The sequence below is a fragment of the Macaca fascicularis genome, chromosome 19 (assembly GCF_037993035.2).
Source record: "Macaca fascicularis isolate 582-1 chromosome 19, T2T-MFA8v1.1".
Classification (NCBI taxonomy): Eukaryota; Metazoa; Chordata; class Mammalia; order Primates; family Cercopithecidae; genus Macaca; species Macaca fascicularis.
The window spans coordinates 21,603,303-21,620,305 of record NC_088393.1 but is presented as its reverse complement, the minus strand read 5'-3'; the positions used below and the strand labels follow the sequence as shown (position 1 = coordinate 21,620,305).

At 36.1% G+C, this 17,003-nt stretch overlaps 1 protein-coding gene across 1 annotated transcript in view; it reads left to right on the top strand.

The window, feature by feature from the left end:
• Positions 1–16,419, top strand: part of LOC102139727 (uncharacterized) — a 48,742-nt gene extending 32,323 nt beyond the window's left edge. The window contains 2 exon segments of the mRNA XM_074026578.1: positions 9,986–11,327; positions 11,329–16,419. Coding sequence (XP_073882679.1) covers positions 9,986–11,327; positions 11,329–11,518 — 1,532 coding nt within the window. The 3' untranslated portion in view covers positions 11,519–16,419.
• Positions 16,420–17,003: the final 584 nt, after the last annotated feature.

The following is a 17,003-nucleotide window of genomic DNA, read 5'->3' as shown; positions in this document are numbered from 1 at the left end:
AAGCGCCAGACACCATGCCTGTCTAATTTTATTTTATTTTATTTTTAGTAGAGACAGGGTTTCACTTTGTTGGCCAGGCCGCTCTGTAACTCCTGACCTCAGGTGATCCACCCACTTTGGCCTCCCAAAGTGCTGGGATTACAGGCATGATCCACCACGCCCAGCCCTGATGATTGTATTAATGTAGGGTCACTGCTGATATCTGCTTTATCATTTTTTATTGTGTCTATTTCATTCTTCCCTCTTTTCTTTATTAATCTAGCTAGTGGTCTATCTCTTATTTTTTTAAAAAACAGCTCCTAGATTTATTGATTTTTTTTTTGAAGGGTTTTTTTGTGTCTTTTGTCTCCTATGGTTCCACTCTGATCCTGGTTATTTTTTGTCTTCTGCTGGCTTTGGGGTTTGTTTGCTCTTGGTTCTCTTTTTCTTTTAGTAGTGATGTTAGGGAGTCAATTTGAGATCTTTCTAGCTTTTTTATGTGGGTACTTAGTGCTATTTTTTCCCCCTTAGCACTACGTTAGCTGCATTCCAGAGATTCTGGTATATTGCCTCTTTGTTCTTATTGGTTTCAAGTAATTTTTTGATTTCTGACTTAATTTTATTATTTACTCAGAAGTCATTCAGGAGTATGTTGCTAAATTTCCATGTAGTTGTGTGGTTTTGAGTGAGTTTCTTACTCTTGAGTTCTAATTTGATTGCACTGTGGTCTGAGAAACTGTTATGATTTCAGTTCTTTTGAATTTGCTGAGGAATGTTTTACTTCCAATTATATAATCAATTTTAAGTAAGTGCCATGTGGCAATTAGAAGAATGTGTTGTGTTGTTTTTGGTTGGTGAGTTCTGTAAATATCTATCAGGTCCACTTGACCTACAGCTGAGTTCAAGTCCTGAATATCCTTGTTACTTTTCTTTCCCAAAGATCTGTCTAGTATTGGCAGTAGGGTGTTAAAGTCTCCCACTGTCATTTTTTGGGAGTCTAAGGCTCTTTGTAGGTATCTAAGTATGTTTTATAAATCTGAGTGCTGACTGGACATGTGGCTCATGCCTGTAATGCCAGCACTTTGGGAGGCCAAGGCAGGCAGATACCCTGAGTTCAGGAGTTTGAGACCAGCCTAGCCAACATAGTGAAACCCTGTCTCTATTAAACATACAAATTAGCTGGGAATAGTGGTTGGTGCCTGTAATCTCACCTACTCAGGAAGCTGAGGCAGGAGAATCACTTGAAACTGGGAAGTGAAGGTTGCAGTGAGCCAAGATTGTGCCATTGCATTCTAGCCTGGGCAACAGAGTGAGATTCTATCTCAAAAAATAGATCAATAAGGCCAGTCATGGTGGCTCATGCCTGTAATGCCAGCACTTTTGGAGGCTGAGGCTGGCCGATCATGAGGTAAGGAGATCAAGACCATCCTGGCTAACAAGGTGAAACCCCGTCTCTACTAAAAATACAAAATATTAGCCGAGCATGGTGGCGAGCGCCTGTAGTCCCAGCTACTCAGGAGGCTGAGGCAGGAGAATGGCGTGAACCCGAGAGGTGGAGCTTGTAGTGAGCCAAGATCATGCCACTGCACTCCAGCCTGGGTGACAGAGCGAGACTTGTTCTCAAAGAAAATCAATCAATCAATAAAAACAAATCTGGGTGTTCATTGAATTGACCCTTTACCATTATGTAGTGTCCTTCCTTGTCTTTTTTTATCTTTGTTGGTTTAAAGTCTGTTTTATCATAAACTACAATTGCCACCCCTCCTTATTTTCTGATTTTATTTGCTTGGTAAATTTTTCTCCCTTTATTTTCAGGCTATGTGTGTCTTTGCATGTGAGATGGGTCTCTTGAATACAGCACACCAGTGAGTCTTTTTTTTTTTTTTGAGACGGAGTCTCGCTCTGTCGCCCAGGCTGGAGTGCAGTGGCACAATCTCGGCTCACTGCAAGCTCCGCTCCGCCTCCCGGGTTCACGCCATTCTCCTGCCTCAGCTTCCCAAGTAGCTGGGACTACAGGCGCACGCCACCACGCCCGGCTAATTTTTTGTAATTTTAGTAGAGACGGGGTTTCACCATGTTAGCCAGGATGGTCTCGAACTCCTGACCTCATGATCCACCCGCCTCGGCCTCCCAAAGTGCTGGGATTACAGATGTGAGCCACCGCGCCCGGCCAAGTCTTGACTCTTTAACCAGCTTGCCATTCTGTCTTTTTCTTTTCTTTTTTTTTTTTTTTTTAGACAGAGTCTCACACTGTCGCCCAGGCTGGAGTCTTGAGTGCAGTGGCATGATCTCAGCTCACTGCCAGCTCAGCCTCCCAGGTTCACACCATTCTCCTGCCTCAGCCTCCCGAATAGGTGGGATTACAGGCACCTGCCGCCATGCCCGGCTAATTTTTTGTATTTTTAGTAGAGACGAGGTTTCACTGTGTTAGCTAGTATGGTCTTGATCTCTTGACCTCATGATCCACCCGCCTCGGCCTCCAAAAGTGCTGGGATTAATTGGGGCATTTAGTCCATTTAAATTTAAGGTTAATATTGTTATATGTGAATTTGATCCTGTTCTTGTGGTGCTAGCTGGTTATTTTGCAGACCTGTTGATGTAGTTGTTTCATAGTGTCACTGGTCTTTGTACTTCAGTGTGTTTTTCATTTGCTGGTAGTGGTTTCTTCTTTTCATATTTAGTGCTTCTTTCAGGAGCTCTTGCAAGGCAGGCCTAGTGGTGATGAATTCCCTTAGCATTTGTTTGTCTGAAAACAATTTCATTTCTCCTTCACTTACGAAGCTTAGTTTTGCTGGATATTCTGGGTTAGAAATTCATTTTTTTAAGAATGCTGAATATTGGCCCCCAATGTCTTCTGGCTTGTAGGGTGTCTTTTTAGAGGTCCAATTTTTAGTAGGCTACCTGGCCTTCCCTTTGGCTGCTCTTATCATTTTTTCCTGAAGTTTAACATTGAAGAATCTGATAATTATGTGTCTTGAGGTTGATCTTTTCATGGAATATCTTACTGGAGTTCTCTGGATTTTCTGAATTTGATTGATGGCCTGTCTTGGAAAAGTTCTTCTGGATGATATCCTGAAGTATGTTTTCCAACTTGGTTCCATTCTTTCCATCTCTTCAGGGTACTGCAATCACTTGTAAGTTTGGTCTTTTTACATAATCCAATAGTTCTCGAAGATTTTTTTCATTCCTTTTTATTTTTATTTTTTCAATCTTATCTGCCTTATTTCAGCAATATACTCTTCAAGCTCTGAAATTCTTTTCCCTGCTTGGTCTACTCAGTTATTGATACTTGTGGTTGCATTGTGAAGTTCTCATGTTGTGTTTTTCAGTTGCATCAGGTCGGTCATGTTCATCTCTGAACTGATTATTTGGGTTAACAGCTCCTGTAATGTTTTTCATGGCTCTTAGCTTCTTTGCATTGGATTAGAACATGCTTCATTAGCTCACTGAAGTTCATTATTGCCCACCTTCTGTAGCCTACTTCTCTCAATTTATCCATCTCAGCCTTCTCCAGTTCTGTGCTCTTGTTGGAGATATGTTGTGATTATTTGGAGGGGTAGAGACACTCTGGCTTTTTGAGTTTACAGCATTTTTTTATTGATTCTTCTCATTGTCATGAGTTTATCTAGCTTTGGTCTTTGAGGCTGCTGACCTTTGGATGGGGTTTTTGTGGCGACATCTTTGTTGGTGCTGCTGTTGTTGCTTTCTGTTTTTCCTTTAACAGTCAGGCCCCTCTTCAGTAGGGCCGCTGTGATTTGCTTGGGATCTACTTCAGATCCTATTTGCCTGGGTTTCTCCCACACCTGGAGGTGTCACCAGTGGAGTCTGTAGAACAGCAGAGAGAACTGCCTGCTCCTTCATCTGTAAGCTTTATCCCAGATGGGCACTGAACTGATGACAGTGGGAATACTTCTTTATAAGTTGTCTTACAATGCCTGTTGGGGGGTCTCACCCAGTCAGGATGCACAAGATTCAGGAACCACTTAACAAAGCACTCTGGCTGCTGCTTGGTGAAGGGGGTGTGCTTCAGTGGGGGAAATTCCATACTTCTGGACTGTCCAGATTCCTCAGAGCCAGCAGGGGGAAAGACTAAGTCTGCTGATCTGCAGAAACCACCTCATTGTTACTATTTTACGTGTTTCTTGTAGATATGTCTTTTCTCATTTCCTGTGTTACTCCCTTAATTTTTGTTTGTTTTAATTTTGTTGTGACATGTACTTTGATTATTTTTTATTTTGTTTTGCATACTTTCCATAAGTATAATGTAATCATCTTGAAATATAATGTAGCCATATTGAAAAACAGATTACATAAAACATCTTAAAGTTATACTGTTATATTTTCCAATTTGTTATTAATATTAAAAGCCATATTATCTTACATTGTGTATCTACTAACAGATTTATGCAGATTTGTATCTTGTTTGTTATATCTAAACAAGAACTGTAAGGGTTTTATGCCCATCATTATGATAGTAAAAAATTCTGTATGCGTCTGTTATTTACATTTAATGGAGAGCTTTGTATTTATATACAGTTTTTTGATACTTCTAGCATCATTTTGTTTTTCAACATAATGGACTCATTTTAGGATTTCTTTTTGTTTATATGCAGAGTCTCACTATGTTTCTCTGGCTGATCTTGAACTACTAGTCTCAAGTGATCTATCTGCCTTGACTTCCTAACGCTGTAAAATTATAGGCCTAGCCACTGTGCCTGGCCACCATTTAACATTTTATGTAGGACTGTGGTAATTGTAATAAATGCCCTGAACTTTTATTTTGGAAAGTCTTTGTTTTTATCTTGTTTTCAAAGTAAAATAATTTTGAATTAAGTATTGGTTAGAAATTTATTACATCAAAATTTGGGAAGTTCTCAGCCTTTTTTTCTTTAAGTAACCTCTGTATTACTTTTGCCCTATATTCTCCCAAGATTCATTTCATGAAAATATTGATCTACTTGATGGTGTCCAATATGTTTTACATTCCATATTTTAATTTTGTGTTATATATTTTATGTTATATATATGTTTTTATATTTATTTTATATTTTATATTGTGTTATGTATTTTAAAGTATGACACGTAACACCAGTTGCTTGTGTTTTGGTGTTTTATTTTATATTATAATTGTGTATGACAGTGTTTAACTCTGTACAATTTAAGGCAGTGTCTAGCAAAATCAAATATGAATCAGCCATATGTCTACTGCCAATATAATTACCTCTGTGTTTGTTTGCCTCTATAAATATCTGTTTATTTTATGACTTGTATATTTGTTGTGTAGGTTTGTTGTAAATGGTGGTTCAGTCTTGGCTAGGTGACCAGTTATAAAAATTCTCCTAATTCCAATATCTGTTGTGAATCTACATCACTTCTGTGTGGGAGAAACACTTTGGAGTTTGAAGATAATATTGAAACTATTATAATTGGATCTTTTTAGGTATTGTTCATTTTTACTTGTCAGAAACACACAAAATATTATCAATTTTTTTGTTGTTGTTGTTGAGACAGAGTCTCACTCTGTCGCCCAGGCTGAGGTGAAGTGGTGGGATCTTGGCTCACTGCAACCTCCGCCTCCTGGCTTCAACCGATTCTTTTGCCTCACTGTGTTGGCCAGGCTGGTCTCAAAGTCCTGACCTCGTGATCCGCCCACCTTGGCCTCCCAAAGTCCTGAGATTACAGATGTGAATTACTGCACCTGGCTCATTATCAAATATTTTTTAATATTCTGTTTAGTCCTATTAATTATATTTATAATGTCATGCAGCATACCCCTAGAATGTTTTATCTTGCAAAGCTCAATCTCAATGTACAACAACAACCAGTTTTTCTGATTTTCTGGCACTTTGCAAAAACCACTTTGTTTTCTATTTCTAAGAATGTGACTGCCCCATATGTCTCATACAATCTCTGTCTTATTGTGGCTAGCTCATTTTATTTTACATAATATCATCAAGCTTTATTTTTAGAGTTGTTAGAATATTTCCTGCTTTTTAAATCCTGGGTGATATTCCAGTATTTTTATATTGCAAATTATATCTATTGGATAATTTGGTGACAGAAATTTCCATTTCTGCCGGGTGCAGTGGCTCATTGCTGTAATCCCAGTACTTTGAGAGGCTGAGGCAGGCAGATAACAAGGTCAAGAGATCAAGACCATCCTGGCCAACATGGTGAAATCCTGTCTCTACTAAAAATACAAAAAATAGCCGGGCATGGTGGCACACACCCGTAGTCCCAGCTACTCAGGAGGCTGAGGTTGCAGTAAGCTGAGATCGTGCCACTGCGCTCCAGTCTGGGCAACAGTGCAAGACTCCATCTTTAAAAAAAAAAAAAAAAAGAAATTTGCATTGCTTTTACCTATTGCCTTTCAGTAAAAATGCTGCAATAATTATGGATATGAAAATAACTCTTCATATAACCATATATGTGAAAGTTTCTATAGCTGCAGCATTCTATTTTATTAGTCTACTTTTATACTTATACCAAATTACTTTAATTCTGTAGCTTTGTAATGTGTTTTGAAATCAGGAACTATAATGCCTTCAACATTTTCTTTTTTTGAAGACTCTTGGGTACTTTATTGTCTCTTGACATTTTATATACTTTTGGGGTTGTTGTTTCTGTTTCCTCAAAAATGCAAAGAGAATTTTTGGTTTTGTTTTTTGTTTTTTGTTTTTTTTTTGAGACTGAGTCTCGCTCTGTCGCCCAGGCTGGAGTGCAGTGGCCGGATCTCAGCTCACTGCAAGCTCCGCCTCCCGGGTTCACATTCTCCTGCCTCAGCCTCCCGAGTAGCTGGGACTACAGGCGCCCGCCACCTCGCCCGGCTAGTTTTTTGTATTTTTTAGTGGAGACGGGGTTTCACCATGTTAGCCCATGTTGGGATGGTCTCGATCTCCTGACCTCGTGATCCGCCCGTCTCGGCCTCCCAAAAGTGCTAGGATTACAGGCTTGAGCCACCGCGCCCGGCCGCAATGAGAATTTTTTAACAACATTGCATTAAATCTGTAGATTACTTTGAGAAGTATGGACGTTTTCAAAATATCAATGATTTCTACCTTTGAACAGGAGCATGCTCAAGAGTGTGTCGTTTAATTTCCATGTATTTGTAAATTTTTAATCTTTTTCTATTATTGTTTTATACTCTCATTCCATTTTGTTCATATAATATAATCCACACAATTTCAGTCTTAACAAATGTGTTAAGACTTCTTTTTTGGCCTACCATGTGGTCTATTAAGCAGAATGTTCTATGAGCAATTAAGAAGCATGTGTATCCCGATATTGTTGAGGAGACTTCTCTATACCTCTGTTAGAAATAATAGTTTTATACTGCCTTCAAGTCCTCTCTTCACTTACAAATATTCTGTTTTGTTTTATTTTTATTATGGAAAGTAAGTTATTGAAATGTTCTACTATAATATTGCTTTCTAGGTGATTCTTCCATTCTGTCAATATTTGCTTTATGTATTTGGAACCTTAATGTGAGATACACACACACACACACACACACACTTGAGTTACGTTATCAGTAAATGAATCTATTATTGTTTAATGTCCTTCTTTGTCTCTTTGCAGTTTTGATTTGTAGTACATTTTATAAATATGAAAGTTTTTCACTTAAGATGTACCTTATGTAATATTATTTTAACCTCTTCTCTCATTTGGTTAATATTTTTATGCAATATCTATATCCATCTTGCCACTTTGTTTTTTTTTTTAATCAATAGATCTCAGCTTACTCTCATAGAAAGGCAAGTTGGATATCGGTTTTTAAAATATTTAAATAAATCTCTATTGAGAGTATGTCTGTTGATTGAAAAGTTAAAGATATATATTTAAATAATCTTCTGAAGCAGAAAGACATAGTAATATTATTTTATTCATTGCTTTATTTGATTCTTATATCTTGGTCACTCATTTTCTCTCTGTCTTTGTGTCTTTTTATTTTTATATTGATATACTTTTACTTCTTTCTTATTTTGTTTCATTTATCTATACGCATATGTTCTTCTTGGGACCTTGGGGATTATATAAACCTCCAAAAGATACAACAGTATATTTCAATCTGGTAAAAAGGAACTTCAGTTGCATGCACAATTTTTTTCTCATTACATCTCCCCTCAAATTTGTCATTGATTTTGCTAATTGTATCTTTTTATGTGGTGTATTTATTAACAGATGTTTATAATGATTTCTGTGATTTTCTCTTTCAAATTTTAGGGAATAATTAAAAATGTTTTCTGCACCATTATGATAATGCTAAGAAATTCCATTTTGGTGTATGTGCATATACTTAGAAGTAAAAGTATATATGTGCATATAATCTTTCCAGAAAATAATGTAATTTTTTGTTATTGTGGGGTTTTTTGTGTTTGTTTTGTTTTTATTTCATTTTTTCTTTTATTATTATATTTTTAAGTTCTAAGGTACATATGCACAATGTGCAGGTTTGTTACATATGTATACATGTGCCTTGTTAGTGTGCTGCACCCATTAACTCATCATTTATATTAGGTATTTCTACTAATGCTATCCCTCCCCACTCCCAAAAGTAATGTATTTTTATTTGACTATGTGTTGTTTTTGTTGAATCATGTTATTTTCAATAGAAGCAACTGCTTTCAATACTTTTTATATGTAAGGTTTATGGAGTTCCAATATACTTTTCAGAATTTTGTTATTTTTGAAAGTTTTTTCTTTTTATTTGGCAGGACAGATTTGCTGATGGTATTATGCTTACTTGATCACTGTATTTTTCAAGAGTTTGACTTTATCACACACTTCCCTTCTGGCCTGCAAAATTTTTGTTGACAATTCACTGGCTGTCTCATAAGACTGCTTGCAAATGATGCATCACTTTTGTCTTGCAGCTCCCAAGGTTCTCTTCTGGTCTGTGACTTTTGAAATTGTGCTTATATGTGTGTTTGTTATAAATATCTTTGTGTGTTTCCTAGTTTGTTTGTTGAGCTTCTTCATTTGTACATCATTGTTTCTTTTGAGATTTTTCAGCTATTCTTTTTTATATTTATTACCTCCACAATTTCTGTTTTTTTGATATTCTAAATATTTATGTTCTTCATTTTTCTGATTTTCTATAGTTCTCTGTCTTCCTATTTCACTTATTGAGTATTATTCAATTTATTTTCAATTTTTAAAATCAATGCATATACTTTTTTTATGGTTTCTTTTTGAAAATTATATTTTTATGGAACCATATTGCCTTATTTTGTATACATTGTAATCTTTGATTGAAATTTGGAAATTAAAAAAGGCTACCTGTTACAATCTTCATAATGTAGCTTTGTCCTGGCATGGTCTGAACAATTGTCTTGGTTAGAGATTCTGGGAGTCTCTCAAACATGTTCTTAGAATGTGTCTTGTCTGAAATTTTGTCTTATTTTTTAGTTAAAGGAGTTTATTCATGTTTCTTCTTAATAGTAATCACGTGCTATGCCTGTTTTCTCTCTGTGGTACAGCAGTCTCTCTGTTGCTGAAACATTTACCTTTGGTCTCAGCAAACTTAAACTGTCACTCCAAAGCATACCACCATTTCTTTCAGCACTATATTTCGTGAGAGATACACACCAGTGTCCGGAAAGGCTCCTAGAAGCAAGTAATAAAGATAAATGTGCCAGTGTTTTACTTGTCATTAAAAAGTTGGCAATTTGCTTCTAAAGACACTATGTTATATTGGGGAGCAGGAAGAGCTGTGTTGGGTAAATGTAACAGATTTTGACTTCTAAGTGGCTCTTTGCATTGTTCTCACCAGGGCACTTCACACACTTAACTCATTTATAAATTTTTTTCAGATGTAATTTGGTTGGTATGTTTTTTTGTTGGGTTTTTTTTTTTTTTTTACATTTATATGTCTATAAAGGAATGAGGGCCTTTGGTATTTTCCTATGCCATCTTATTTATATAGTTTGTATAGTATTATAGGTTAGACTTGTAAACTGTATTTATCTGTGTCTAGTAGGTAATTTGTTATTTTTATCTCTTTCAGTTATATGTTCTCATTTTGCCCAAGACCTTTGGCCAGAGCGGGACATTAAAGATTCTTTTCAAGAATCGATACTGAAAAAATATAGAAATTATGAACATGACAATTTACAGTTACAAAAAGGCTGTAAAAGTGTGGATGAGTGTGAGGTGCACAAAGAAGATAACAAATTAAACCAGTGTTTGATAACTACCCAGAGAAACATATTTCAATGTGACCCATATGCAGAAGTCTTTCATACATTTTCAAATTCAAACAGACATAAGACAAGACAACCTGGAAAGAAACCTTTCAAATGTAAAAAATGTGAGAAATCATTTTGCATGCTCTTACACCTAAGTCAACATAAAAGATTTCATATTACAGAGAATTCCTACCAATGTAAAGATTGTGGCAAAGCCTTCAACTGGTTCTCAACCCTTACTACACACAGGAGAATTCATACCGGAGAGAAACCCTACAAATGTGAAGAATGTGGGAAAGCATTTAACCGGTCCTCACACCTTACTACACATAAGATAATTCATACTGGAGAGAAACCATACAGATGTGAAGAATGTGGCAAAGCCTTTAACCGGTCTTCACACCTCACTACACATAAAAGAATTCATACTGGAGTGAAACCCTACAAATGTACAGAATGTGGCAAAGCTTTTAACCGGTCCTCACACCTTACTACACACAGGATAATTCATACTGGAGAGAAACCCTACAAATGTGAAGAATGTGGCAAAGCTTTTAACCAATCCTCAACCCTAACTACACATAAGATAACTCATGCTGGAGAGAAACCCTACAAATGTGAAGAATGTGGCAAAGCTTTTTACCGATTCTCATACCTTACTACACATAAGATAAGTCATACTGGAGAGAAATTCTACAAATGTGAAGAATGTGGCAAAGGCTTTAACTGGTCCTCAGCCCTCACTAAACATAAGAGAATTCATACTGGAGAGAAACCCTATAAATGTGAAGAATGTGGCAAAGCCTTTAATGAGTCCTCAAACCTTACTACGCATAAGATGATTCATACTGGAGAGAAACCCTACAAATGTGAAGAATGTGGCAAAGCTTTTAACCGGTCCTCACAACTAACTGTACATAAGATGATTCACACTGGAGAGAAACCTTACAAATGTGAAGAATGTGGCAAAGCCTTTAACCGGTGCTCACAACTAACTGCACATAAGATGATTCATACTGGAGAGAAGCCCTACACATGTGAGGAATGTGGCAAAGCTTTTAACCGATCCTCAAACCTTAGTAAACATAAGATAACTCATACTGGAGAGAGATCTTACAGATGGGAAGAATGTGGTAAAGCCTTTAACCAGTCCCTGAGCCTTATTAAACAAAATAACTCATACTGGAGAGAAACCCTACAAATGTGAAGAATGTGGCAAAGGCTTTAGTCCTAAACTCTTACTAAACATAAAAAAATTCATACTGGAGTGTGAAGAACATGGCAAAGCCTTTAATAAGTTCTCAATTCCTAACAGACTTAAGATAATTCATACTAGAGATAATTCATACTAGAGAGAAATTCTACAAACCAGAAAGATGTGATAGTACTTTGAAAACACCTCAAACTTTTCTAAACATAAAGGAAATCACAGTGGTGAGAAATCCTAGAAATGTGAAGAATTTGATAAAGCTTTTAAATGGTTGTCACACTTGATTGTAGGTAAGATAATTTATACTGGAGAAAACTTCTACATGTGTGAACAATGTGGCAAAACTTTTAACCAATGCTCACACCTTACTGCATAGGAAAGCATTTATACTTGAGAAAGATTGTACAAATATAAAGACTGTGAAAAAGCCATTAATACATGCTCACATCTTACTCAACATCAGAGAGTTCCTACTTAATAAAAACATTATAAGGCCAACTACTGTCAAAATATCTTTAAGAAAATATAAGCCTTTAAGGTGAAGAGTATTTTGAAGAAGAACATTGTAGTAGGATTGTAATATGTTTACTTGTATCACAGATCTTACTGTACACATTTTGTATTAGAGGAAACCTCTGAAGCAATTGCTCAAACTTTGTTCAGTATCAGGGAATTTATATTGAAAAAAAAACCTTGCAAATGTAATACATTTGGAAAAATACTTTTTCAAAAACTACAGCTTAGAAAACACGAGAGAGTTCATACTAAAACATATTTTTGCAGATACAGTAAAAATTTTTTTAATTTTTAATCAAAAATTAAATCTATGTAAATATCAGAATTTACAGTAGAAATATATAAGGCACTGACACTTCAGATATTGTACTAAATCAGAGTGCTGAGTAAAGAAAAACTAAAATTTGTTAAAAAATGATTTGTATATAACTTGAAAAGTAGAAGTTTTTTTGCAGATATTACATTCAAAGTATGCTTAACTTTTTGAAAAAATATTTTGAAAAGTGAATAATGATGTAATTCAGCTCTCAAATTATTTCCTGCTGTTTCTTCATTCCTATTTACATGTGAAAGCATGTGATCAATTGTTGCTGCATCAAAGATATGAGAGATTCTTTCTTATTAGGTGAGCATTATTTATAAACTTTGTTATGAAAAAGTAAGGACATTAAAATGTAAGATGTATGATGAAAATCGTACAAAAGTGAAGAGACTTTTGTGGTTAACTTATCATATTGAGTAATGTGTGTGTTAGGTGTTCAGAGTAATGTTCTGCATTATGAGAAGAAAACATTTTAAATTTCATTTATAAGTAAATTAAAATTTAGTATATTGTACTAATTATACTTTTATATAAAATGCAGTGTATTTTTTAAAATTTCAGATTATATGTGATGTTAATATATTCAACCTTTTTAACATGTTAAATACTATTGTGCATTCAATGAAGTGTTATTATGTCACAAACCTTAACCTATTCCTCCTTACTCAAGGGTGCACATAAAACATGGTAACAATATATATACTGTTTGGTAACATAATGGATTAACATCTCTAGTAATCTCTTTTGCCAGTGGCTTTGACTGCAAATAAGTTAAAGAATATTACTTCTGTAGGTTAAAATTTTGTTTTTATTTTATTTATTTATGTTTTTTGAGAGGGAGTCTTGCTCTGTCGTCCAGGCTGGAGTGCAGTGGCGTGATCTTGGCTCACTGCAACCTCTGCCTCCTGGGTTCAAGCAATTCTACCTCAGCCTCCCAGTAGCTGGGATTACAGGTGCCCACCACCATGCCCAGCTAATTTTTGTATTTTAGTAGAGACGGGGTTTCATAATGTAAGTCAAGCTGGTCTCGAACTTCTGACCTCAAATGATCCCCCCACCTCGGCTTCCCAAAGTTCTGGGATTACAGGCATGAGCCACTGTGCCCAGCCAAATGTTTATTTTATTTTTCTTATTTGGGGTATATAATATATTCATGCAATATATAGCATATTTTGATAGAAGAATATAGTATATAATAATCACATCAGGGTAAATGAGGTATCCATCACCTCTAGTGTTTTTCTTTTGTATTACAAACAATCCACTTTTATACTTTTAGTTATTTTAACATGTACAATTGTTATTGATTACAGTGTTATTTTTATGGTCATAATAAATTATGTAGAAGTATAAATAAAATCCATGCATTTCTGGGTCCTGAATAAATATTTTTAAAGTTTTCTAATATTTATTTTTTGAGCATGTTTCCTGTCTGCCTGCAAACACATGCAGACTTTTAGTTTTCATTTACGTAGAGTTAAATATATGTTAGTCTAAAGATAAACCTTAGGTGTAAGAAAATTATAGAGTGAGTTTGTGTGTATGAATTTATACCTGTTTTCAGAAGACAAAAGCAATATTGAACAAAACAAATCATTTTAACAAGATGACTACTAGAAAACTAAAAACCTCAAAAATGCTGAAAGCAAATGTATTCTCTGCTTTGTATTGAATTTATTACTGTACAATCTATGGCTAATAGTTCTGAATCTCCCCATGAAAATTCTGTTTATACTTGCCTGGTACTCATGATAGACCCCTAATTATTTTGTATCTTTTTATATAAATATTTTACAGATTACAAAGTATTCATTATGTGAGCTGGTCTGTGATTATAAGAATAATTGTTATAAAATTTAGTAATGCATACAAAATTTTTAAATGTAATTCCACAATTAGTGTATTAAGTTACATTTTATTTAGTTAGAACACTTCATTTTGTTTTTAGTTGGAGAACTCTATCACTCTTTTGTTATTTTTTCTTTTCACTTTTTATAATTCACATAAGTAAATTTATTGAGTCAATTTGTTCAGATAAGTACTAGGGAAGCTTGATAAGTCGTGAGGATGTTTTTATATTTAAATGTAGCAAACGTACATAACAGTTCTTACTAACAGATGTTCCATAATAAGCTGTAAGTGTTCCTGCTAAAGTTAGTTTGTAACTTCAATTCAGAGATGAAAAATATCAGTTGTGAAGAAATAAAATTGATTCTTCATGTGGAGAGGACATATTTTCCAGGCCACAATGCTGAATCCTGCTGAATTTAAAGAGAAGTTCTGCATCTTTTATTTCTTAATTATCTTCAGATTTGTCTGTATTATGTGTATCCCACCTATGTATGCAGCACAGCCCTTCTCCTTTTTCTGTGTTATGGCTTCAGTTTTCTCACTGTTGTCTTAATGCCATTTCATTTCACATGATGCCATGTAAATTTTGATGAGAACGTTCGTTTTTTGTTTTTTTGTTTTTTTTTTTTGAGATGGAGTCTCGCCCTTTTGCCCAGGCTGGAGTGCAGTGGTGCAACGTGGGCTCACTGCAACCTCTGCCTTCCAGGTGAAAGCACTTATCCTGCCTCAGCCTCCTGAGTAGCTGGGATTACAGGCACCCACCACCATGCCGGGCTAATTTTTGTAATTTTAGTAGAGATGGGGTTTCGCCATGTTGGCCAGGCTAGTCTCGAACTCCTGACCTCAGGTGATCTGTCCGCCTTGGCCTCCCAAAGTGCTGGGATAACAGGCTTGAGCCACCACACCAGGCCTATCTCGCAGGTTTTTAAGACTTTTCATGCTTCTTTAAACTTTCTACTCTTCATGTTGGACAATTTCTATGGCTCTATTTTCAAGTTTCTTTTTTTTTAATCTGCTGATACGCTCGATAGTAATTTTTTTTTTTCCCCTGAGACATAATTTCACTCTTACTGCCCAGGCTGGAGTGCAGTGGAGTGATCTCAGCTCACTGCAACCTCCACCTCCTGGGTTCAAGCGATTATCGTGCCTCAGCTTCCCCAGTAGCTGCGATTACAGGCACCCACCACCATACCCAGCTAATTTTTTGTAATTTTAGGAGAGACAGGGTTTCATCATGTTGGCCAGGCTAGTCTCGAACTCCTGACCTCAGGTGATCCACCCACCACGGCCTCCCAAAGTGCTGGGATTACAGGTGTGAGCCACCACGCCTGGCAATAGTAATTTTTTTTTTTTTTTTTTTTTTTTTTTTTTTGAGATGGAGTCTCACTCTGTCACCCAGGCTGGAGTGCAGTGGCATGATCTTGGCTCACTGCCAGCTCCACCTCCTGGGTTCACGCCATTCTCCTGCCTCAGCCTCCTGAGTAGCTGGGACTGCAGATACCTGCCACCATGCCTGGCTAATTTTTTGTATTTTTTAGTAGAGACGGGGTTTCACCGTGTTAGCCAGGATGGTCTCGATCTCCTGACCTCGTGATTCACCCGCCTCGACCTCCCAAAGTGCTGGGATTACAAGAGCGAGCCACCGCGCCTGGCCAGTAATTTTTTTAGAGTTCATCATTTACTTGGTTCTTTTCTATAATTTTTATTTCTCTGCTGAGGTTCCACATTTGTTTATTCACTATGTGTGGGGAAAAGAAACAGAGATCAGCCTGTTACTGTGTCTATATAGAAAGAAGTAGACATAAGAGACTCCATTTTGTTCTGTATTTGAGATGCTGTTAATCTGTGACCCTACCCCCAACCTTGTCCTTGCAAGAGACATGTGCTGCGGTGACTCAAGGTTTAATGGATTTTGGGCTGTGCAGGATGTGTCTTTGTTAAACAAGTGCCTGAAGGCAGCTTGCTGGTTAAAAGTCATCACCATTCTCTTAATTTCAACTACCCAGGGACACGTACACGGCCAAAGGTCGCAGGGACCTCTGCCTAGGAAAGCTAGGTATTGTCCAAGGTTTCTCCCCATGTGATAGGCTGAAATAATGCTAAAAGGTTTATGGAGATGTTTGCATATGCATCTCAAGGCACAGCATTTTCCTTTAAACTTATTCATGTCACAGAGGTTTTTGTTCATATGTCTTACTGCCGATTTCCTCCCTACAATGATCCTATTGTCCTGCCACTCCCTTATCTTTAAGATGGTAAAGATAATTATCAATAAATACTAAGGGAACCGGTGCCAGCGTGGGTCCTCTGTAAGGTGAGCGCCGGTCCCCTGGGCCCCTGCTTTTCTTTCTCTATACTTTGTCTCTGTGTCTTATTTCTTTTCTCAAGTCTCTCGTTCCACCTAACGAGAAACACCCACAGGTGTGGAGGAGCAGGCCACCCCTTCAACTATGAGAATATATTTTTACCCTCTTTGTATGTTTATAATAGATACTTTTAAATCTTCATTTGCTAATAGGAATACCTTGAACATCTGCGGGATAGCTTCTACTGCTTACATTATATGTTGTGTGTGAATTACATTTTTGTTTTTTTTTAATTTTTCTTTTTGCAACATTTCTAAAAATATATGAATTACATTTTCATCATTCATACACATCTCAAAAATTTTTGTATTGTGTAACAAACTGTAAATGATACTTTCAGAAACTTGAAATTTGATTGTATTTCTTTTAAGACTTGTTTTTTTTTTTAGGAAGAACTACCTTGGTTGAACTCAAACTCTAATTCCTATTTTCCTACTGAAAACAGTTTAAATCCTAATTCAATTTTTGCACACAAATATATATGTGCTATATGTAAATAAGTTCTACCAAACTACATATCTTGGGTAGATTATAGTATTATCTATGAGAGTATAGTTCATTTACATAATTTT